The 25,406-nt window shown below is 43.0% G+C and overlaps 2 protein-coding genes and 1 long non-coding RNA gene across 5 annotated transcripts in view; 2 read left to right on the forward strand and 1 right to left on the reverse strand.

Annotated features, from left to right (window-relative positions):
- Nucleotides 1-5,584, forward strand: part of dnajc10 (DnaJ (Hsp40) homolog, subfamily C, member 10) — a 32,732-nt gene extending 27,148 nt beyond the window's left edge. The window contains exons 21-25 of the mRNA XM_031294418.2: nucleotides 458-511; nucleotides 1,739-1,886; nucleotides 2,038-2,160; nucleotides 3,487-3,594; nucleotides 4,941-5,584. Coding sequence (XP_031150278.1) covers nucleotides 458-511; nucleotides 1,739-1,886; nucleotides 2,038-2,160; nucleotides 3,487-3,594; nucleotides 4,941-4,952 — 445 coding nt within the window. The 3' untranslated portion in view covers nucleotides 4,953-5,584. The remainder of the gene's footprint in view (nucleotides 1-457; nucleotides 512-1,738; nucleotides 1,887-2,037; nucleotides 2,161-3,486; nucleotides 3,595-4,940) is intronic.
- A 2,502-nt stretch (nucleotides 5,585-8,086) lies between these two features.
- LOC116046705 lies at nucleotides 8,087-14,348 on the forward strand. Its single transcript, XR_004104217.2, has 4 exons — nucleotides 8,087-8,439; nucleotides 8,658-8,714; nucleotides 10,211-10,317; nucleotides 14,311-14,348. It is a non-coding gene; the product is annotated as an uncharacterized LOC116046705 (long non-coding RNA).
- The window catches only part of frzb (frizzled related protein), a 31,047-nt gene continuing 19,246 nt past the window's right edge, over nucleotides 13,606-25,406 (reverse strand). Inside the window, exons 6-9 of one of the 3 annotated variants that reach the window (XM_036004490.1) lie at nucleotides 23,827-24,031; nucleotides 22,156-22,219; nucleotides 21,641-21,697; nucleotides 19,871-21,560 (exon numbers count right to left, since the gene is read on the reverse strand). In XM_036004490.1, the coding sequence (XP_035860383.1) occupies nucleotides 21,653-21,697; nucleotides 22,156-22,219; nucleotides 23,827-24,031 (314 nt within the window). In that variant the 3' untranslated portion in view covers nucleotides 19,871-21,560; nucleotides 21,641-21,652. Of the gene's footprint in view, nucleotides 13,617-19,870; nucleotides 21,561-21,623; nucleotides 21,698-22,155; nucleotides 22,220-23,826; nucleotides 24,032-25,406 lie in introns of those variants that run through there. The other 2 variants (XM_036004491.1, XM_031294826.2) reach the window with 2 other exon arrangements.

A 25,406-nucleotide genomic window follows, 5' to 3' on the forward strand; every position in this document is an offset into this window, starting at 1 on the left:
ACAGCAGTATTCTTCATGTAGTAAAAGTACAGCAGTATTCTCAGCTTCATGTAGTAAAAGGAAGTTTTTGCCGCGTTGACATATTTGTATTTTATTTTTTGCTGTTTTTTCTGCATCTTTTCAATGTTTATTTCACTTCTGCGAAGCTTTTTGCAACGTTTTTTGTCGATTTTTTTTTTTTTTTTTTTTTTTTTTTTGACATTTTTGTTGAATTTTTTTGTGTATAGTCAACATTACTGACAATGTATTGATCAAACGTTAACTTCTTTAGGTATTGTATATAAAAACACAAGGTACGCGCCGGGTCCGGATCAAGTTGCCGCTTGGTCCGGACTTCGAGATGCCCGGGTCTAAACGAATACATTTTTATACAGTCCTACCTGTTGTGACAGATTGAACATTTTTGGCTTATTGATCGTGTGTGTGTGTGTGTGTGTGTGTGTGTGTGTCCCCTCAGGAGTTATAATGGCTGGAACAGGGATGCCCAGTCACTGAGATCATGGGCACTGAGGTGAGACACTTTCCTTCTTTATTCTCTTGTCTTTCTCATGTCTAAAGAATTAAATGACTGGGTAGATGTGGAGTCCTATAGATGCGTTCATTCAGCCGCTCTTTTCTTATGCAACAGTTACAGCCAAAACACACCGGGTGCGGAAGCGCCGCGAAGCGGAGCTATTTTAATTTCGGCGCCGATGTTATTCAATCTGTCCGTTCATACAGGTGCGATCAGGCGCAGAGCGGCCATGCCAGCCGCCGCGCCGCAGCGAGCGTTTTTGCGAGCGAATGTGTCGAGCCAGGCAGGTACTTGCATACAGGAAGGCCACAGTGCAGCCGGATACTTTACAAAAATAAAACGAATTTCAAAATAAAACACCCAGGCGCCATTGGGCACGAAGCTACGCTTTGGTGTGTTTTCGCTGTTATGTTTGTTTGTTTGTTTTTGTATTTATTGTTTATTTCATATTCATGTTTAATATGTTTGTTTGTTTGTTTATGTATGCACCATTCACCAAGGTGAATTCCACATAAGGGCGCTGACACACAGAGCCGATTATCGGCCGTCAGACAGTCTGGCGAGGTCGCTGACTTGAGTCTGTTCGGTGTGTCCCGTGCCGTCATCCGTTGGAGGAGCCGTCGGCCTTCATTTGGGCCGACCTGACATGCTCCGTCAGAGACAGGACAGTCGGGACTCACCTGGAAATGGCGAGCGGATGAGCCTCTCAAAATCTGACAAATCTTTTAAACTGACCTTTGTTGATCTGAAATGAAGACAGATTCAGCAACTGCACGGCCTATTTCTCTCTTAAAATGTTTTCAGAAACACGTTTCGGTGAACTATTTTAGTCCAATATGAGATCGTATTCTGAACGAGCCGCCATGACAGTCTGGCTGTGAATTTCCGGAGAAAAAAGAACCACGTGACGCGTTCGTCCAATCAGCTGCCGGTTTTCATTTTCTGGGAAACAATGAGACTGTTAATGGAAACAATACAGAGCAGCGCCGCCTGCTGCTATGGAGACGTATTACGTTTTGCGCACGCGCAGAGCGTACGCTCAAGTCGGCGTCGCCTCAGTGTGTTCTGAGGCACTTTTTGGACCTCGGGGACCCGACTGATCAGTCCGACTGGCTTTACTGCCGACGGTCGGCCGTCTGGTTGGTGTGTAACTACCTTAAGTGTAACTTATTATGGCAATAAACCCTTTTCTGATTGTGATTGTGTTGTCTTGTTGGTGTGCAGCTCGTTACCCAGAGCGTCGGTGGATCTGACTCCAGAGTCCTTCAGGTCTCTGGTTCTGTCAGGCCAGGATCACTGGGTTCTGGATTTTTATGCTCCGTGGTGTGGACCCTGTCAGCACTTTGCCCCGGAGTTTGAAATCCTGGCTCGGGTGAGACACCATTTTTTATTTTTTTTTCCTTTCTCTTAAATAAATTTCTGTTCTGTTCTGTGGTTTTTCTAAGAGACAAACGAGACCCGGCTCTTCTAGCAGCTACAGGCTGTGACAGGAAACATAAACATGTTCTCTGTGTGATTGACAGAATCTTAAAGGGAAAGTTCGAGCGGGGAAAGTGGACTGTCAGGCTCATCATCAGACCTGTCAATCGGCTGGAATCACCGCCTACCCAACCGTCAGATTCTACCCGTACCTGGGAACACGGAGGGTGAGACAGACGCGCCGAAATAAAAGGCTTCAGCTGTCCAAACCTCACCTTTTTTCTTAGTTAACTCACCAGGACATGAGACGCAGTGTTCCATAAAGTCCAGTTCAGACCAAAGATTTGCAACGAGACGAGTTTGAACTTGCAAATTCTTGCAACGAGCCGGTCTGCAGTGTTCTGAAAGCTGCCAGTTCACACCGATGAGACGAGACGGTGTATCATCTCCATAGCAACGACCCTTTGTACTTCCGTTCTAACTTCTGACTTTTAGGCTTTTTGTAGCTGGATATATCATTTGTTTCGTCTAAATATGAACGTGGATAACGTTAGTGATATTGAGATGCTTGTTAGTGATGAATCGGCAAAAACACGTTTTATTTCTCTGATTCACGGCTTTGTTCTAACGCCGCTGGGCACTCTCTCTCTCTCTCTCTCTCTCTCTCTCTCTCTCTCTCTCTCTCTCTCTCTCTCTCTCTCTCTCTCTCTCTTCAGTCTCTCTCTCTCTCTCTCTCTCTCTCTCTCTCTCTCTCTCTCTCTCTCTCTCTCTCTCTCTCTCTCTCTCTCTCTCTCTCTCTCTCTCTCTCTCTTCAGTCTCTCTCTAGGTCGTGCGACCATATAACGTTACCGTGCTTCAGTTGGTCGTTGAGGCTCTGTCTAAATCTCTGCCATTTCAACCAGCTGTTTGTAACACAAAAATAAAATGGATTATGGATCATTTTATTTCTATAGTTTATAGCTGACTTTACCAGCTGACTTCTCTGTTGGCTGTTGAAACAGGAGACGTCTCTTACGTCCTAAAACCAGCCTCTGGAGACTCCACCAGCTGCGACACCATCAGCTGGTTCGAGTCGAGCTGAGAGTGTGTGTGTGTGTGTATATGTATACGTGTGTGTGTGTATGTATGTATGTGTGTGTGTTTGTGTGTATGTATGTATGTGTGTGTATGTATGCACTATGCATGTGTGTATGTATGTATGTATACGTGTGTGTATGTATGTGTGTGTGTGTGTGTGTTTGTGTGTATGTGTGTGTATGTATGTATGCGTGTGTATGCATGTATGTATGAATGAGTGTGTGTGTGTGTGTGTATGCACTATGCATGTATGTATGTATGAGTGTGTGTGTATGTGTGTGTGTGTATGCAATATGCATGTATGTATGTATGAGTGTGTGTGTATGTATGCAAGTGTGCATATGTGCGTGTATGTAAATATGTATGTATGTATGTATGTATGTATGTATGTATGTGTATTAATAGATATATAAATAAGTGAACCATTAAAATAGTTTTGTATTTAACTGTGTGTGTGTGTGTGTGTGTTTTGACAGCATGAACACAGCGGAGAACACATCAATAGCCGGGACGCTGATGTGATCGCTGACATCGTCAGACAGCGACTACAACAGCTGTCGCCGCGGTTACACAGCAAACGGAAGGTAAGTCGCCGTTCACCTCAAACTTTTAATAAACACAAACCATCAACTTGGAAACAAAGGAACAAATTCCTCACCGTTTAATTACAAAAAGCTAACCAGGGTACCTGCGGGGTCTTAAAAGTCTTAAAGTGCTCATATTATGCACATTTCCAGGTTCATAATTGTATTTAGAGGTTATATCAGAGTAGGTTTACATGGTTTAATTTCTATAAACACCATATTTTAGTTGTACTGCACATTGCTGCAGCTCCTCTTTTCACCCTGTGTGTTGAGCTCTCTGTTTTAGCTACAGAGTGAGACCTCTCACTTCTGTTCTATCTTTGTTGGGAGTCGCACATGATCAGTAGCTAGGTAAGGACTACTAGCCAGTCAGAAGCAGAGTATGAGGGCGTGCCATGACAGTACCTAGGTAAGGACTACTAGCCAGTCAGAAGCAGAGTATGAGGGCGTGCCCTGACAGTACCTAGGTAAGGACTACTAGCCAGTCAGAAGCAGAGTATGAGGGCGTGCCATGACAGTACCTAGGTAAGGACTACTAGCCAGTCAGAAGCAGAGTATGAGGGCGTGCCCTGACAGTGCCTAGGTAAGGACTACTAGCCAGTCAGAAGCAGAGTATGAGGGCGTGCCCTGATAGTACCTAGGTAAGGACTACTAGCCAGTCAGGAGCAGAGTATGAGGGCGTGCCCTGACAGTAGCTAGGTAAGGACTACTAGCCAGTCAGAAGCAGAGTATGAGGGCGTGCCATGCTAGCAGCTAGGCGAGCATTATAACATGTGTTCCAAAGTGACCACGTTTGTCTCTGAAGTAAAGGCTGGACTACAACAGAGCTGTTTGGAGCAGTTTGTGAACAGTGTTTTCTGTTGGAGATGGTAAGTCCCTTTGGGGGGGACTTTGGGCTTTTTCACTTTGTAAACCTATAACGTGCATAAAAAAGATATATAACCCAATAAAGGAAAGGGAAAAAGCCAGAAAGCATAATATGAGCCCAGGTGTAGGACAATAGACAATCACACGTGTCACTTGTGCAGCATTTTACACTCATACCGGCAATCAACATCCCAATTCAATTTCATACATACATACAACAATTTCATATCTTTACCAGGGATATACAGTGACTCAAATTATTTTTTTAACTTGTTGCCACTTAACCTCTAACAATACTTGGATTTTTGTTTCCATGGGTGCAAATACATCCATCCATTCCGTTTATAATACATCCATTTCATTTCTGCATACTCGCATAGGTTTCAGTTACAATACTAATTCCGATTCACACGTAATAATGAACACAAACCAGACAGAGAAGTCTGACGGGGCGGGGGGGGGTTTGTTTTTCTCTGCAGGACGAGCTCTGATGATCTTCGGGTGCTGCTAGGAGAAAGACCTGCAATCTGATTGGTCAGGGAGGGACAGAGGTGGATTTTGATTGGTCCGGCACAATGATCAATCAGTCAACACTCCTTGAGAAGAACAGCACAGAGACGGCTGTGTGGAATGTACTGAACACTTCTGCCTTGATTTTTATCTGTTTTTTATTTTGTCTCCATCGTTTGTATTTACTCTATGAAGTAAAACTGTGAGACACTGGACATGTTACTGACACACACACACACACACACACACACACACACACACACACACACACACACACACACACACACACACAGGCGTAATTTACAGGGGGGTGGGGGGTAGAATTAAAGACATTTGCACCATAACCTGATGCAGAAAAGGCACAAATTCTTGCAGAAAAATTCACTACATAAAAGTGGAAATCTCAACCACTTTTGAACCCAAAGATACACCCTTTCACACACACACACACACACACACACACACACACACACACACACACACACACACACACACACACACACACACACACAGAGCCCAATGTTGACACAGTATTGTATTTTATTCATGTAGAAACTGTTGGAAATAAACGGTGTGTTTCTGTTAAAAGATTTCGACAGTCACATCAGCTTTACAACATTTACTGCCATTTTAATTCAACTTCTAACCCTTCTATTATAAATTGAAGTATTAAAGCAGTTTCACGGTAAGAATCGGTGTTTCGCCGACGCTGCTGGGCTCGTCGGCGGAAGGGGCTGCAAGCCCAGCTGCCCGCTAACGTTTGCACCGCTTGTTTCTCTGATAAGTTAAGATCCAGACTAAAATCTGGTTAAAATATAGAGTTAAAAACCACCAAGATCAAAAAAAAAAAAACTGGATAAACAGTCAATTCTGGAAGACAACATGCTCAAAGGCGATGTGACGTCATCGACCGGCGACCAAATGTAACGGAGCGTTACCTTTGACCATCGTTGGAAACATTTGGGATAATGTATGTTAACAACGCAACAACATTTAGAACATAGGTTGGGTCGTTTTTAGACATTTTTAAAGCAGAAAAGTAACCTCTTGTATCTTTAACGTCTAATTCAATTCTGAGCTATTCTTAATTTGACCAGCAGGTGACACTGTTTACGCTCGTCGTTCCTCTAGGGGAGAGTTCTGCTGAAAACTGGAGCTCAAACCAGAATGGATTGATGTTTTAGGTCAAATGTGTTTGGACTGGGTTTATAAAGAGCTTTAACCCTTGTGTGGTGTTCGGGTCTACTGGACCCGAGTATATTTAAATGTAGGTGCTATGAAAATATGTCGTCTTTCTGCACCTGCTATTCCCACACAAAGTTAGAAAATTGTTACATTTCAAGCACTTTTACCTGTTCTGATTAAGTTCTAAGAAATAAGCACCAATAATGATCAAAAATCTTGTTTCTATTTTTTTTTTTCCTTTTTTATAATTGAATTTCCGTATTTTCTCACAAAAAATGAAAATGATCATATGATCATAAATGTGTTCTTACAGGGGTAAATGGCAAATATGAACCATAAATGATGTATATATCATTGGTAATCGAGCTAAAGTAAACATCTATTAAGTATTTTTACATAAATTGTTATGGCTGTATTGATTTAAAAGCCAAATAATGTGGTGGGTCCACCAGACCCGGGAACATTGGCTGTTGAGCTCAAGATGTCTCGTGATCCGATGGATTGACAACCTGTCCGTGATGCATGCTGGGAACTTCTGTGACTCTAAACATGGTAAGTGTGCGTAGTGTACAAGATGGATGAAATGGTTTAGAGAAGGGCTGTCAAAATTAGCAAATTGATTATTCTGAAATGATCAATGTGGAAAACAAGTTGTTACATGTAATATAGATTGTTTAATGCACAGCTTTTGTATTGATTGATTTCTAGCTGGGATTTCACATTTATATAAAAGTGAGAATGGGATTAATTTGATCCCAAAAAACATAAGTAATACATTGGCAAGAAAGCCAACAAATAAAAACAAGAACAACTTACTTTTGCTAGACAGCCCTTGGTCAGGTCTTCTTAAAGTGGACCAACAGCTAAAAAGGGACTAGTTTTTTTTTTTTTTTTTTTTTTAGCACATTGTCAGTTTACTCATAAGAGGACTCAGTTTCCTCTCTGGGCCACTTTAGCTCAGATGGGGCCTTAGTCTTCTTTCTGTGTACCCTAATGTGTGAACACAATGCAGACTTGAAACGAACCGTACTCAAGACCACCTCCGGAGAAGGTCTGAAAATATGTTGTCCAAACCAGGGCTAAAAAAACTGAATGAGACTGGACTGAACCAGGGCTAAAAAGCCACCAAATATTGGACCAAACCAGGGCTAAAATATCAGATTATGCCAAACCAGGGCTAAAGGTCCAGTGAATAGTAGCCCAAACCAGGGCTAAAACACCAGCATATACTGGACCAAACCAGGGCTAAAAGAACAGCATATACTGGACCAAACCAGGGCTAAAACACCAACATATACTGGACCAAACCAGGGCTAAAACACCAACATATACTGGACCAAACCAGGGCTAAAGCACCAGTGAATAGTAGCCCAAACCAGGGCTAAAACACCAGCATATACTGGACCAAACCAGGGCTAAAACACCAACATATACTGGACCAAACCAGGGCTAAAGCACCAGTGAATAGTAACCCAAACCAGGCTAAAACACCAGCATATACTGAACCAAAGCAGGGCTAAAACACCAGCATATATTGGACCAAAGCAGGGCTAAAACACCAGCATATACTGGACCAAACCAGGGATAAAACACCAGCATATACTGGACCAAACCAGGGATAAAACACCAGCATATACTGGACCAAAGCAGGGCTAAAACACCAGCATATACTGGACCAAACCAGGGCTAAAACACCAGCATATACTGGACCAAACCAGGGCTAAAACACCAGCATATACTGGACCAAACCAGGGCTAAAACACCAGCATATACTGGACCAAACCAGGGCTAAAACACCAGCATATACTGGACCAAACCAGGGATAAAACACCAACATATACTGGACCAAACCAGGGATAAAACACCAACATATACTGGACCAAAGCAGGGCTAAAACACTAGCATTAACTGGACCAAAGCACAGCTAAAACACAAGAGTGTTCACATAAGCGCAAAAAATGCTGACCAATAGGTCTGACTTCTTTTGGAGGGTTGAAACGTCCTTAGAGTGCTGCAGCTTTCTAATGGCTTGTCATGGTTGTGTGTTTCCAGTTGAACCAGCAGGTGACACTGTTGCTCCTCTGGTCAGTTGTTCCTCTGGGAAAGAGTTCAACAGGAAACAGGAAGTACCTGAACACTGATTAACAGATGATTCAGTATGCAGACTGGTGCAGAACAGAGTTTCAACACAACATTGACAACATTCAGATGTGTATCACACTGTTGTCATGGTGAAAGAAAACCTCAGCTTATAACCAGTGTTGGGCAAGTTACTTCCAGAATGTAATACATTATAGATTAGTTTCTGTCGTTTGAGAGTTACTTTAAATGTGTTTCGCAAAGAGTTCAAACCAGCAGCAGGCAGATCTTAAAACCATTGCACACTGGTTTCACATTTCTAATGTGAAAAATGTGTGTGCATAAATTTAGCGCAGGAACAAAGTCCAAGACTAAACTTTTCTCTTATTTGTGTTCCATTTTCATTTTCTTTTCATTTTCAGAAATGGTCCAGACTCTTCAGAGTTTAACTGACTGTGTTTAAAGATGGATTTTATAATGTAAGTGATATATTTCTGAGTGGACAGACTTCTTGTCCTTCGTTCCTGTCTTGTCTCTGTTTTTTTATCTGATTATGGTGACGTCAGTCTGGGGTAATTCACTCAATAACATTTGGACCAGATGAGTCGGAAAAACGATCAAAAAAATCATGCAACTGCCTCAGTCTTATAACCTCAATAAACCAACACAGATTTCATTGAGCATACACTTATTTCAGGCAGAGAAGTCAGAAAAAAGTTTGTCTTGAAACATGCAAGAAATAATACAAACCCATTTAATTGCCTGCCTGCTTTTTGTAAGCATATCTTGCCCTTACATTTGGGCTTTGCCAAAAGATGTAGTTTCGTAACATTGCATACTGCAGGTATTTGGTCATAAACCAAAGTATGGGACAAGTTAAAAAGATAATGGCGCTAGATGAAAAGTCTGATTTGTATAGGGACAAGTATGTAGCATTCACCTATTCCACATACCATAGCATTAATAGCCTAAGCCAATTTGTAATGTCAGTCCCTAGATGGGCCTTAAAATACATAAAACTCAACAACAAATAAATAAAAAACTGTACTTGACAATAGATACATACATTAAAATGCAAACCTTAGAACTCAACATGAAAATACAGACAAACCATACAATAAAGCACCATAAAACAGGAAGTGCCAGATTATTCACGACAACATGACTGCTGCCTCTTCAAATCAGTTTCATGATCACCACAGTTATTATTTATCCTGAGGGGTACATGAATGATGCAAACACATTTCAGAGAAGATTAGGTCAAACCAGGGCTAAAACACTACCAAATACTGGACCAAACCAGGGCTAAAATACCAGATAACATTCAGCCAAACCAGGGCTAAAGCATCAGAGAATATTGCCCCAAAAAGGGCTAAAACACCAGCATATATGGGACCAAACCCCGGGCTAAAACACTCTATAATCGAGGCCTGAACCAGGGCTAAAACACCAAAAAGATAGAAGACCAAACTAAGGCTTAAACACCACCAAATATTGGACCAATCCATCCAACAGTGGTGGACCTACCACATTGACATCCTTTGAAGTGATCAATCTTTGTTGTTTTCGGTTTTTCTGTCTGTCAGCAGGATTATAAAAAATTTACTGGCTCAATTCTCATGAAACCTGGTGAAAGGGTGAAGAATGAGCCAAGGAAAAACCCATTAAAGTTTGGATTACGGGGTAGATACACAAATTATTTTTCACTTTCTTTAACAGTGAGAATAGGGCATGGCCTTGGCGGAGGTCTGCACTCTTCTCTGTTTTTAGTGTAAAATCCAGCCAACGGACAAATGTAGTGGAGTTAGAAGTAGAAAGTCTCACAAAGTGGAAATACCACAACTTAAAAATGTTTTCTCATACGGTAATTATCTAAATGACCTCAGGTACTTTCCACTTCTGAGTATTATTGGAGCGGGGCATTTCTGTATATCTCTCACCCTCCTTCTCACCCTTTTCTGTGTTTTGTGGGCAGAAGGAGGTCAGCATTGACGCAGCACTGCTCCATAAACCACTGGAACCACGCGCTCTATTGTTTCATGATGTGAAATGGAGCAGCAAGTTGGACAAACACTCGCTGAGGTATTGTGGTAACCAACCTGGTATTACTGTGTGTGTGTGTGTGTGTGTGTGTGTGTGTGTGTGTGTGTGTGTGTGTGTGTATGTGTGTGTGTGTTTGGACGATGACGTCAGATTGGAATCACTTTGTGTGTTGGACTGTTGAAGCGTTGGTTGTGCGTGTTTGAGTTGGACAGCAGCAGGGCTTCCCGCAACGCTGTGCTCTGATTAACAGATGTAAAGTTTAACACGGCTGATCAACAAGTTTTTGTTGTCAAACTTGATGTACGTCTTTCTCTGCGTTCTTTCTGATGCTTTCAAAAAAATAAAATACAGCAAGCCCCTAACTCTTAACAGCTAAATGACCAGAGAATATTAGACCAAAGCACGGCTTAAACACCACCAAATTTTAGGCTAAACCACGGTTAAAATTCTAGATAACCCTGGACTGAAACAGGGATATAACACCAAAGGGATAGAAAACCAAACCAGGGCTAAAGCATCACCAAATATAGGCCCAATCCAGGGCTAAAATACTAAATGATACTGGAGTGAACCAGGGCTAAAACACCACCAAATACCGGAACAAACCAGGGTTAAAATACCAGAGAACATTAGGCCAAACCAGGGCTAAAGCACCACAGAATATTCAACCAAACAAGGGCTAAAATACCACCAAATTTTGGATCAACCCAGGGCTGAAACACTAGATGATACTGCACTGAACCAGGGATAAAACACCAATGAGTACTAGACCAATCCTGGGCCACACCAGAAAATATGGAACCAAACAGAGTCTAAAACACCATCATTTACAAGACCAAACCAGGGCTAAAATACCAGAGAACATTTGGCCAAACCAGGGCTAAAGCACCAGAAAATATGGAACCAAACAACGCCTACAATACAACCAAATATTAGACCAAACCAGGGCTAAAACCCGACCAAATATTGGACCAAACCAGTGCTAAAACACAACGAAATATAGGACCAAACCAGGGCTAAAACACGATCAAATATTAGACCAAACCAGGGCTAAAACACGACCAAATATAGGACCAAACCAGGGCTAAAACACGACCAAATATAGGACCAAACCAGGGCTAAAACACAACCAAATATAGGACCAAACCAGGGCTAAAACACCACCCAATATAGGACCAAACCAGGGCTAAAACACCACCCAATATTGGACCAAACCAGGGCTAAAACACGACCAAATATAGGACCAAAACTGGGTCTACAAAGCCAATATTGAATTGACTCTCAACCAGTGAACAGAAAGTGGTCTGCAGTGCGATGAACATGCTTCTTTATTTCTTTTTTTGTTAATGTGTTAGCCTTAAGGATGTGATGAGTTGATGTAGTATATCGAGGCTTCTGGCTGTTTGTTTTCGTAGACTTTCTGCCCTCTAGTGTTGAAAAATCACTTCACGCAGCTTTAAGTGCTTTCAACGAGGTCAGTCAGTATGAAAAATAGTGTGTGACTGTTTGCTGTGTCAGCACCTCGGGAACATGAATAGAGCCACTCAGCCTCGGCGAACAGACTACACCTTATACCGACACCAGGTGTGTTTTCAGTCAGCTGAAGTCAACATGGAGGAGAGGAGGAGAGGAGGAGAGGAGAGAGGAGAGGAAGAGAGCGGAGGAGAATAAGGAGGTGTAGTAGCAGTAAATCCAGGAAAACATTTTCTCTCTTCTCTCTCATGGAAACGGCAGCTGAGAAAACACTGCTGGAAATTAGTAGGCAGGAACTACTGGAAGCGCGCCTACACACACACACACACACACACACACACACACACACACACACACACTGGCTGTGTTTCATGCTGCTGCTCTGTTTTGTTAAACAAACTTTACTCCCATCAGGGAGAAATGCTGAAGGTCTTAAGGTTCTACTCCTCTCCTCTTCTAGTTTGATACTCTATCTGTAGTATGAAGATTTATTTCAGCCTAATTTTAAAACTAATGTCCTAATTTTTTACGGGTCATCATTGCAGTGTGTCTCATAGAAAAAGTTTAACCACCAAGTCGGTTGCACAAGCTCCTCATAAGTTCAAACTTAGCCTAGTTCTGGCTAAGTTTGAACTTATGATTTATGCGTCACTAAATTGAAATGGGGGGGAAATTTCACAGTGCTGTGGAGTAAGGTCTGGCTCCACCACAGATGCATTCTGGGATAGGAGAAAAAATTCTCTGGGTTGTTTGTATTTCTTTAAACCAATCACAATCGTCTTAGGCGCGCTAAGCTCCGGACGCAGCGACGGTGGCTCTGCAGAATAGTCTCAGGAAGGAACTTGTTTTGGTGGAACATTTGCACCCCGCAAAAGAAATACAATATTAAATGAAGTTAACTGTTGACACAATACAGTAACATGAGCTATTTAAATTAGCTGATACATGGTTAAACCTCAATCGTCAATTTCCCTGGTGGAAGTTGCTGAGGTAGTTAAACAACTCCACAGTGGCAAAAGCCCCAGGGATTGATGAGATCCGTCCAGAAATGCTTAAAGCTCTGGGTGTGGAGGGGTTGTCTTGGTTGACACGCCTCTTCAACATTGCGTGGAAGTCGGGGACGGTGCCTAAGGAGTGGCAGACCGGGGTGGTGGTTCCCCTTTTCAAAAAGGGGGACCAGAGGGTGTGTGCCAATTACAGGGGTATCACACTTCTCAGCCTCCCCGGTAAAGTCTACTCCAAGGTGCTGGAAAGGAGGGTTCGGTCGATAGTCGAACCTCAGGTTGAAGAGGAACAATGCGGATTCTGTCCTGGTCGTGGAACAACGGACCAGATCTTTACTCTCGCAAGGATCCTGGAGGGAGCCTGGGAGTCGCCCAACCGGTCTACATGTGCTTTGTGGATCTGGAGAAGGCGTATGACCGGGTCCCCCGGGAGATACTGTGGGAGGTGCTGCGGGAGTATGGGGTGAGGGGGTCCCTTCTCAGGGCCATCCAATCTCTGTACGACCAAAGCGAGAGCTGTGTCCGGGTTCTCGGCAGTAAGTCGGACTCGTTTCAGGTGAGGGTTGGCCTCCGCCAGGGCTGCGCTTTGTCACCAATCCTGTTTGTAGTATTTATGGACAGGATATCGAGGCGTAGTCGGGGTGGAGAGGGGTTGCAGTTTGGTGAGCTGGGGATCTCATCGCTGCTTTTTGCGGATGATGTGGTCCTGATGGCATCATCGGTCTGTGACCTTCAGCACTCACTGGATCGGTTCGCAGCCGAGTGTGAAGCGGCTGGGATGAGGATCAGCACCTCTAAATCTGAGGCCATGGTTCTCAGCAGGAAACCGATGGAGTGCCTTCTCCAGTTAGGGAATGAGTCCTTACCCCAAGTGAAGGAGTTCAAGTACCTTGGGGTCTTGTTCGCGAGTGGGGGGACAATGGAGCGGGAGATTGGACGGAGAATCGGCGCAGCGGGTGCGGTATTACACTCAATTTATTGCACCGTTGTGACAAAAAGAGAGCTGAGCCAGAAGGCAAAGCTCTCGATCTACCGGTCAGTTTTCGTTCCTACCCTCACCTATGGTCATGAAGGCTGGGTCATGACCGAAAGAACGAGATCCAGGGTACAAGCGGCCGAAATGGGTTTCCTCAGGAGGGTGGCTGGTGTCTGCCTTAGAGATAGGGTGAGAAGCTCAGTCATCTGTGAGGAGCTCGGAGTAGAGCCGCTGCTCCTTCGCGTCGAAAGGAGCCAGTTGAGGTGGTTCGGGCATCTGGTAAGGATGCCCCCTGGGCGCCTCCCTAGGGAGGTGTTCCAGGCACGTCCAGCTGGGAGGAGGCCTCGGGGAAGACCCAGGACTAGGTGGAGGGATTATATCTCCAACCTGGCATGGGAACGCCTCGGGATCCCCCAGTTGGAGCTGGTTAATGTGGCTCGGGAAAGGGAAGTTTGGGGTCCCCTGCTGGAGCTGCTGCCCCCGCGACCCGATACTGGATAAGCGGACGAAGATGGATGGATGGATGGTTAAACCTCATTAGCTCTTACCAGTGTATCTCCGTGTGTACTTGGTCCACAGCAATCTCACCAATCGGTCCCAAAACGTCCCAGTTAGAGAGGAAATGCCCTAAACATATTCTTTGTCAATCTTTACAATCATTCCCCAAAAGAACCAAGCAGGCCTGACGTATTGCACCATCCAAATGTTCTTAAAAACATGACATTTTCAGCGTGAAGCTTGCTAGCTTGAAGTTTGTTGTTTCCCGAAGCGAACATAGTTTGAGAATGGCAACACACAGAGAGTGTGAGCCCTACGCCTGATGTCAAGGCTTTATCCTGGAAATGTACTTCCGTTGATCCAGACTAGCCTGTCCCTGTCTTCAGTCCATTTGCTGCCTAACTGTTTATAAGGCTAAAACTTTAGCAGCCACTTTGGCAAAAAGAGTTATCGCATCATAATTGTTTATGTGGCTTTTGCGGTCTTTAAGAATGTTGTTAACCAGGCAGTAACACACTATCACAGCTGACCTGACAGCAGAGGTTTCAGAAAAAAAAGCTACTGATTCGTTCACTGTCAACGGTGATTCAGTTCAGTTTAAAGATTCAGTGGGTAAGATCAGTTTGTACGTTGCAAATTGTCCCTTAAGAGGTTGTTTTTTTTGGTGCAACCAGTTTTTTCTCTGGCACACTGTCTTACAAAGTAGTTTTAATTTGTTTTATTTGACATATGCTGCAGTTTTCATGGCTGCAGTTTGGTGGTAAAGGAAGTTAAACACAGTTGGGTGTAAGTGTGTGAGTCACTATGTGTCAGCGCTGGGACTGACTGGCAACCTGTCCAGGTGTACCCTGCCTCTTGCAAAATGTTAGCTGGGACTGGTTCCAGGTATAGCTGATGGATGGATGCATGCATACATGCATGAATGGATGGATGGATGGATGAGTGGATGGATGGATGCATGGATGGATGGATGGATGCAGTTTTCATGGCTGCAGTTTGGTTGTAAAGGAAGTTAAACACAGATGGTAGTGACAGTGGCCCTCATTTATGAAACGTGCGTACGACCTAAAACAGGCGTAGGACGGGCGAACACCGATTCCTACGCAAAGCAAGGCATTTATCAATTTGAACGTGAGCGTAGGCTGTGATAAAATCTCACGTCTGGTACGTCTGAACTCGTGTACTCAAGTTTTCGAGTCAGTGTGGACTTGCGGTGCAGCATATAATCAGTTGAGAAGGAGAAGGAGAAGTCATCGGTTGATCACTTATCAGCAATGGCAGATCTGGCTCTTATAGAGGACCTCTATGCGCCGGTGCAACAGTGCACATGTACGCGAACGGGCCACGGTGGAGCGCTCCATCGGATTGATTAAGGGCAGATGGCTCATGGTCTTGCATCAGCGGGGGGGGACCCTACTATACACGGCAGACAAAGTCTGCAACATTGTTTTAGCCTGTGGGGTTCTGGAGCCAGATGACCCGATGCCCAGAGAGCAGTGTCCAGCACAGCCCCAACTGGGGCTATACGAAGGAGACAGGATATTATTCCTCGCTTTTAAAAGGTATAGTGTTATGTTTGGCAATGATACTCAATACAGGAAACATGACGATGCACAACATTTTTATTTATTCTTCAGGTATTCGTTTCTCTTTTAAAGTATCGTTAATGGCCACAAGTGAACGATTTATTTCTGCCACTGACCGAGTTATTTCGGCTTGTTTTTCCAGCCCCTCTGCTGTCAGGAGACAGGGTCGGGGGGGGTGGTCCAACACGGGGGCCGGAGGACACGCTCCCTCACAGCTGTTGAAAAACTCATGAAAAAAACACGAGTGTGTGTTTATTTAAATATAGGTACACCATGTAGGCCTAAGAGATTGCAATATCAGCCTGTATATTACTATTAGGACTATAGCATACATATGTCAAGGATGTATAAATTAAATAAACTTCAGCTGGAGTCCGATTTACTACGGCAACACTGTTGACTGCATCAGTGTTCTCTTTCCATTCCACATTCTTTCTACAGCCTTTACTAACAGTTTTCAGGCTGCCAAATAGTACACACGTTAGTGTACATGAACCTGAGATATCAGGGTTTCAATCTCCACCTCTGAAAAGTGACGCTTCTCACATCGGATTACGTCTCGCCATGTCGTAAATTGTAGGGGCGAGGCCTCAAAACCCAGAATATATTGGGGCGTGATATTTAAATTACGATCGTTTCCAGCCGCTGCATTTATCAGTGTACGACCATTCTTACGCTCTGATTGGAGCACACCGTAAATTCTTTCAGGAAGACTTCTAAAACGTAAGCACTTTTCTCTCTCTCTCTAAACTGCACAGCTGTTAGAAGCGTTCACTTTTATTTTAACCAATCAGAAGCGGCCATGAATTTCACGAGCCAATCACAGCATGAAATCCCTGTTTTAAACCTGTCTCTCTCTCTGCTGCTCAGTTGTCAATTCAGGCTAAGAGCACAACCCTCCTCCTCCCCTTGCTCCTCCGGTCTTCATCACGCACGACTCCTGGGTCCTCCTCCTCCGGCAGGCCACTGCCTTCGGCTCCTCGGTTCGGTCTTCGGGCTCCTCACACCACCATCAGTGTCTAGACTCCATCGGGGGATTATCTTTCGGCTTTCTACCCCTTTAAAAAATATCATTTCATAACGATGGAGTCTAATCTCCAAAGACTGTACATTTCGTATTATGCACATGTACAATAAATCTGTGCATATCTGCAACGAAGTCTCTGCTGATTGAATTGGTGTGATACAAGCGTTTCATGAATCACACGTGAAGCCTGTCGTAAGATGATTTCTGCGCTCATATCTGCGCTGGTTTCTACGTTAGGTTGATAAACGAGGGCCAGTGAGACTTCCAGACACAAACACCAACACACTTTAATGTTGTCTAAATTCAGTTTTATTGGTTCAAACTGCTGTTAAGAGTCCAGAGTTCAAAATATCGGCGTGTTAGTATAGTTTACTGATAAAAGTAGTGTACTATTGAGTGTTAGTGTTTACATGAACAGCTACCGTGTGATAATGAGAGCAGAGGCTGTGTTCAGACAGCAGTAAGTCACAATGAAACGAGAAAAGAAAGAACTTGCTATAAGGCCTTTCTCGTAGAGGACATTTTGACATCTCACAGTAGGAAACACACAAGTGTAAATATTTAAATTAATGATGGTTGAATTCCCATTTTGCTGCTTCAGTCTCTGTCATGACTTACTGGGATACTGGATCATTAATGTATCAGTAGACCTGTGTTTTTCATACTATATGTCATGATATGAACATGTCTGCTGCAAAGAAAGGCCTTTGAACTAACCTTGTATCTAATACGAACGTCTATTGTAGTTTCTTCCCGACAGTCTGCTGGACAAGAACAATAGAAATTGCACGTATTACTTTCCAAGAAGTCAACATGTCTGCTGCATAAAAAGGCCTTTCATATATTTGTAATGATTGTCTATCCTGTTTTCTCTCTAACAGAGTCTGATGGACAAGAACCAATAAAAATTGTATTTTAAAAGTGAGGTTGCACAAAGGTGGGTCGCCACGAGGGATTTCATTGCGTTCATTCCCCTTGCTTGATGCTTGCCAACAATGCTTGCTACACTTTCAAACATTTTCCAAAGGAAAAAAAGAAAATTCCTGCGCACACTTTTCACATCTGGTTATTGGTTGTTGACGTCTTGCTATTACAAGAACCTTCATCAACCTTTGTCTCCATGCGTACGTGTCTTGGGTAAGGTCCTAAATAAACCAGATGCGGTGCATGGTGTGTGCAGGAATTTTCCTTTTTTCTTTGGAAATGAATATTCGGGGCGGTTCCCTGCACCACAAAGGAGACAAAGCAAGTGGATTGCGTGCTGATTACTACTCCATTTTTTTACACTTTCAAACATTAACAGTCTGTCATTGTTTATTGGTTCATGTAAATCGAGATAAATACGTGATTTTGATTGAATAAGTTAATGAATAGTAGTTTGTTAAAGGTCAGTTAATTCATGTTTATGTCAGAATGATATTTTGTAGAAGGCAACACTATAAGCTTTCAGTTAGAATAGTGATGTATGTTTAAAGTGGCCATATTATGCTCATTTTCAGGTTCATAATTGTATTTAGAGGTTGTACCAGAATAGGTTTACATGGTTTAATTTTTTTAAAACACCATATTTTAGTTGTACTGCACATTGCTGCAGCTCCTCTTTTCACCCTGTGTGTTGAGCTCTCTGTTTTAGCTACAGAGTGAGACCTCTCACTGCTGTAACATCTTTGTTGTCAGTCGCACATGCGCAGTAGCTAGGTAAGATCACATGCTCGGTAGCTAAGTAAGGACTACATGAGCTAGCTAGCTGTTTCTGCAACTTCAGTAGTACAAGGCAGGATTAGCCGGGAGACTTCTTCTAAACGAGGGCGCACTTCCAACTTTGCGTGGAATACCTGCAGAACAGGGACATTTAAGTAGTTCTTTTGTAAATTATAGTGAACTAGTGTGTGTTGTAGCAAATAGTTTTGCCATTCAGAACAAGCTAGCATGCTACGGTTAGCCCCCTCGTCTCGGCTAGTGACGTAGAAAGCCGTGCAGATTTTGAGCAGCTCACCCGGAGACTGAAGACAGGACACATTCAGTAACTGTATCTCACTCTAAACAGCATGGATGGTTTTTTTTCCCCAAGTTTGTATGCGTGTGGAAGCACCAGAGACACAAAATAACACCCCAAATCCCAGAAAAAGTGATTTTTTCATAATATGGGCACTTTAAGAGAAATAGGACTCTTCTGCTCCGTAACGACCGAGCCACGCGGTTTTCTTACAGTAGTACAGTTCGCTGATTAGGAGAACTTAACCCTTGTGTTGTCTTCCCATCAACCATGAACCTTGTTGTCCTTTCGGGTCAAAATTTGCGCTTTTTTGTCGCTTTTTACGATGCTTTTGACTCTTTTTATAAATGCTTTTGTCACTTTTTTCAACGCTTTAAAAAAAAAAAAATCATGGTCAATGTCATTATGTCAATTGACATTGACATAATGACATTATACCTCATGTTTTTGTTTAAAAAAAGCTGAAATTATGAATTATTTTTGACTGATGTTTGCGATCGGAGGATATTAAGTGAACCACAGAATGTCAAAGTTTAGTCAGGATACTGTTTTGAATACTTAAGCATTTCTTTTTCAAATGCTATACAATCAAAAAAGAAAATCATTAATTTTTACCATGCATCCATGTTATTTTTGGGCAATTTGGTTGAAAGGAACAAATTCAGTAAACTCCCTGAACTTAAATGATCGCTGTCGTGGCATCTCTTTATCCACACGCCTCCATCACGGACATATGTGTTGATTTACATCAGTCAAAACCACGACTGTACTAATCATGGCGAGTAATAACATCTCTATTTCCAAACACAGTGCATCAGCGTTTGTATTGGCTGACCGCACAACTGACGTCGAACAAAAGGTGAACTTCGCAGAAGATCGCACTGAAACTTAAATTCTTCATGCAGGTTTTCAACAGAAATGAACTAGGGATGGAGCAAATATTCGTAGGTCTGAAGAATTTTCCATCCCCGCTACTGCGCTCCCCAACATCCAACAGGAAATGCATCAAATCAAACAAGCAGTGAGTCTCGGTAATGGTTTAACATGCCCTGTTTTACTTCCCCTCGAAACATAACTCTGTACGTGACATGACTTGATCAACCTGGTCCAACCAAGGCATGATTGGGAGCCTGGAGTGTGCCATTGTGACTTCATAAAATTAGCATTTAAAAGATTAAATTTGTCAGTCGGTAATCCCTTTTCTTATATATATCATTATAGATAATGACCTCTTCTGAAGAGGCCAATGTTTTTTAATCTTCCGTGTCCTCCTTGGCTACTAGCAACTGTGTGGAGGAGCACTATAGCTTTAAATGATTTTTAAAATGGAATTTAAAAATGTTTTTTAGTTGGTTTCATATTCCATATTCACTTATTATTATATTAAATATTAACTTAATAATTGATCATAACCAAACACAAAAAAGTCTTTAAAATAATTCTAGTGGCACACTCCGTACTCTTCTTACAGAACATAGAGACCGAGCGCATCGCGTCATACTCTGAAGGCCACGTCCACCGGGGGTCAACACATTGACTTGTGTTGCATGAAGGTTTCCTCCTCGTCTATTTCCTCTGCTAGCAAACAACAGAAACATGCCTAAAAGCTGCTGTGTGGTGATCTAACATTATGTCCGATGTTACGTTTGCAGCAAGCATTTTGTTACCAAGCCAAATGTTAGTTTTAAGGCTAACTATATGTCTGTAAGTTAAGCTAACACACGTAACGTCGGTCATAACGTTAGCTTAGTGTCTCACCATTCTCTCTGCTGATTCCTCACGTCTGTTTCCACTTCTGTCTTCATAAAAGCTCAGTTTTTCAGATCGCCAGCTTATAAAAACTTAAGTTCTGGCTTATTTACCCTGTTGGTAGTTGATATCACCACACGGCAGCTTTTAGGCACGTTTCTGTTGTTTGCTAGCAGACGTAATAGACGAGGAGGAAACCTTCACTCAACACAAGTCAATGGAGAGCGGAGAGTTGTTTCCCCCTCCGGTGGGGGCAGGACCTAAATGCTCTCTGTCTCTATACTCTTCACTAAGTACATCTGTACAATCTAAGACAACGCTGCATCCAACAATACTGAAGTAAACTCTCCGTCTGCCCACATTCTGCTGCGGCTGTTGCAGTCGTTCTTGTTGCAGATGGTCTTCTTGCTCTTGTTGCTGTGAATATTATTCTTTCCTTTTTTTGGCAGAGTTCATTCATTGAAGTTAAGGTCATCACTACAGATCTGTCATAGTCCAAAATGTCCAAGTCCAAATGGCTTTTGTGTCATTTAAATGTCCTCAATTAAACATTGTTTACAGGTCACATGGCCAACATCCGGGATTATATGAGACTGTGACCATGGAGCCAACATGGCCGCCACTTAAAAGAAAACATTTGTTCCAAAAAAAAAAAGTGTCATGTACATACTGTATGGCTGTGCGTAGGGTTTAGTACTACAGCTTTGAAGCTCCACCCCCTCTCTTGTCTTTATTGAGTGCTTTAGGTACACACACACACACACACACACACACACACACACACACACACACACACACACACACACACACACACACACACACACACACAAGCTAAATAATGTTTGTGCAAAGAAAATAAATGACAAAAATCAGACTCCAGTCTGATAGATGAAGAGATGATCTACATTCAGCTACAACAGCCTGTGATAGTGCAATATCTACACACACTCACACACAGACACACTCACACACAGACACACACACACACACACACACACACACACACACACACACACACACACACACACAGACACACACACACACACACACACACACACTCAGATCTCAGTGGCGACTTTGCTCTCGAGACCTCACGATCTGGTTCCATCTCTGAACAGAAAGACAGACAGACAGAAAGTGAAGTGAATGATCGGTCACCTAAACCATGGATGTAAAATAAAACCTGAGATTAAATGATTTAATCGTGTGTCTCTTGTTGACTTCTCAAAAGGTTATATTTTATGTTGTAAAAAATGTATCCACTGATTTACAGACGTCTCTTTCGCCATATAAAGTCGGTGGGAAAAGTCTTTTTGGGCCAGAGGGGCATCACGTGAAAGACACTCCTACTATTTCAAGCTGTTAACAGTAATGGACTGAACAAAGTGGCAAGTTTAGTGCATATCATTTTATACCCACATTTCCATTCAAATGTTAAGCTGATGCAACACATGTAATACAGTTCAGTACAATTCAGTATCAACTTAAAAAGCCTCCCCCTGTGTGTGTGTGTGTGTGTGTGTGTGTGTGTGTGTGTGTGTGTGTGTGTGTGTGTGTGTGTGTCGCACCTTGACCTTCCTGCCCATTTTTTCCTTCCACCTTTGAGCAATGGAGGTGTCAATCAGGAGCAACCTGCAACCACAAATATAGAGTGAGGTTTCCCACAGGGTATTCTAGTGAAAGGGACTCTAGCTAACGAGGTTATGAAACCTTAGTCAGTGTATCTCTCTCTCAGCGTCAGATACCGACGCAAATATCCCCCTCTAGCTTCTGTATGGAACGCACCGGGCGGAGCAGCAGCTCGCCCGCGGCGCTGTAAGATGACGGAGTGTTAAGAGAGACAATGGTAGAGAGTAGTATGAAAGACCGAAAATCCGCATAAGGAGGTTGGATGGGGCGGGTGGATGTGTTAAACAACACAGGACATTCATCCAGGAGACCGGGGGTTCGTGTCCCGCTCTTGTCCAACGTGTCCCTGAAACATAGATTTTGTATCCCCACCCACCATCTTTTTCTAAACCTAACTGTCCCGTTCTTGTGCCGCATGTCAGTTAAACGTTCACCCAGAGCATCTAAATATGACACCCAAGGGTTAGACGCGAGTCCCGAGAGCGTCAAATAGTGACGTCAAGAGTCTTGGCCAGGCGTGTCTAAATTTGACGCTGAACAAACTTAAAGGTTCTATGACATGCTGCTTTTTGGATGCTTTTATATAGGCCTTAGTGGTCCCCTAATACTGTATCTGAAGTCTCTTTTATATAGACCTTAGTGGTCCCCTAATACTGTATCTGAAGTCTCTTTTATATAGACCTTAGTGGTCCCCTAATACTGTATCTGAAGTCTCTTTTATATAGACCTTAGTGGTCCTCTAATACTGTATCTGAAGTCTCTTTTATATAGACCTTAGTGGTCCTCTAATACTGTATCTGAAGTCTCTTTTATATAGGCCTTAGTGGTCCCCTAATACTGTATCTGAAGTCTCTTTTATATAGACCTTAGTGGTCCCCTAATACTGTATCTGAAGTCTCTTTTATATAGACCTTAGTGGTCCCCTAATACTGGATCTGAAGTCTCTTTTATATAGACCTTAGTGGTCCTCTAATACTGTATCTGAAGTCTCTTTTATATAGGCCTTAGTGGTCCCCTAATACTGTATCTGAAGTCTCTTTTATATAGACCTTAGTGGTCCTCTAATACTGTATCTGAAGTCTCTTTTATATAGACCTTAGTGGTCCCCTAATACTGTATCTGAAGTCTCTTTCCCAAAATTCAGCCTTGGTGCAGAATTACAGCCACTAGAGCCAGTCCCACAATGAGCTTTCCTTAGGATGTTGGGGTGTGGCCTTGACCAACTGCCATGCTTCGCTTGTTTTCAAGCCATGATGTCTCTCTCTCTCTCATGGGTGGGCCAAATTCTGTGGGTGGGCAAAGCAGAGAAAGGGGAGATAACCTTCCTCCTTATGACGTCATAAAGGGAAGATTCCAGATCGGCCCATCTGAGCTTTCATTTTCTCAAAGGCAGAGCAGGATACCCAGGGCTCGGTTTACACCTATCACCATTTCTAGCCACTGGGGGACCATAGGCAGGCTGGGGGAACTCATATTAATGTTAAAAAACCTCATAAAAAGTGAAATGTTCATGCCATGGGACCTTTAAAAAAAAGTTTAAAAAAGGCTCAAACACCTAAAAAAAAGCCTCACAACAAAAGTCGAAAAAGGCGCCAGACAACACTTTTTACCTGGACGTCTCCTCGTTCTCGTAGCCCATGATGAGATAATCTTCCCCAGGAGTCAGAGGAGGACACAGGCAGGAGGACGAGTAGTAGAGCGTCTGCGTCTCCTTGGGAATGTTGACCAACGAAGACTTGATCACCTCCTTCACCTCCACCACCGCTGTGGGCTCCAGGCCGTGGTTCCTCACCTCCCTCACCCTCACCCGGATCACTGGAGGACACAGGCAACACCATTTATTCATCCATTCATTTATTTCATTCAGCCTTTATTTAAGAGATGTTCCGATACCAGTATGGGAAAAGCCTCCGATCCTGCCTAAAATGCTGGCATTGGTATCGGCCAGTACTGGAGTTTATGCACCGATCCGATACCACATAATTTAGCCCCTGAAGAAAACTTATTTTAAAAGTAGTTTATTTATGTTCTTTTTCCGTTATGACTGACTGTCAAACTGGAAAATAAAAGACAGTTCTATGGCGTTCATTGTTTGTGTTTGTTCATGTTTCACAAAAAGTTGAACCTAAAGCCGCCTACACATAAGTAGCTAAGTAGGACGCATAGCAAAGCGCAGCGCAGGTATTCCTCATCGAGGGTGGCAAGGAAGCCATTTCCTGTTGCTAGGTAATGACATGCCGTTATCTCACTGGTTGCGCTTTTCAAAAGGTCAGCCTCAACCAGGTCAAAGTTGAAATAATTTGAACTTTGAGCGCAGCCAAAGCGGTAAATCCGAGCGGTCAATCAATCAATCAATCAATCAATCAATGGAACGGCCGGCGCAAAGCGGTTTTGCCTCCTATCATTGACCGTACAACAAAGATAGCAATCATATCACATCCATACAGGGATCGTAGTATACAGCTGTTAAAAAATAATAATACGTGGCCGGGTTGGCTCAGTGGGTAGAGCAGGCGCACATAAACATAGAGGTTTATGCCTCGACGCAGAGGTCCAGGGTTCGAATCCGACCTGTGACGATTTCCTGCATGTCTTCCCCCTTTCTCTCCCCTTTCTCTCACCTAGCTGTCCTGTCAAATAAAGGCGGAAAAGCCCAAAAATAATCTTTAAAAAAATAAATACATATGACACACTGGTATCAGATCGGTTATGGCCGATACGCAAGTTCAGGTATCGGAATCGGGAAGCAAAAAATGGTATCGGTACATCTCTACTTTATTTAACCAGGAAGTCTCTTGAGATTTAAATGTCTTTTTCGAGGGAGGAAAAAGCCGCCCCCTCTTTAGTCGATTAGTCGACTAATCGTTCGTTTTGGTCTTAGTCCAGTAATTTTTTTTTAATGCTTTTTCATCCTGAATGACTTCTTTCCAAGAAACTTTAGGAGCACATTTCTGTTAAACACAAGATCCAAAGTGGTGCTTTTGCAGGATTCTTTGTGGAGAAACTCAGTTTTACAGATTTATATTCCAGTTTTCTAGTCTTGACGACCACTTGAAGCGCACATATCTGCCGATTAAATAAACTAATCGATAGGTAGACAAACTTATGAGTATAAGAATTTCTTAAGTCTTAAGTCTGAAAGTTATGAAATAAAGCATGTCAAAACACACAAGGACGAGCATACATGGAC

This window comes from Sander lucioperca, chromosome 8, assembly GCF_008315115.2.
Source record: "Sander lucioperca isolate FBNREF2018 chromosome 8, SLUC_FBN_1.2, whole genome shotgun sequence".
NCBI lineage: Eukaryota > Metazoa > Chordata > Actinopteri > Perciformes > Percidae > Sander > Sander lucioperca.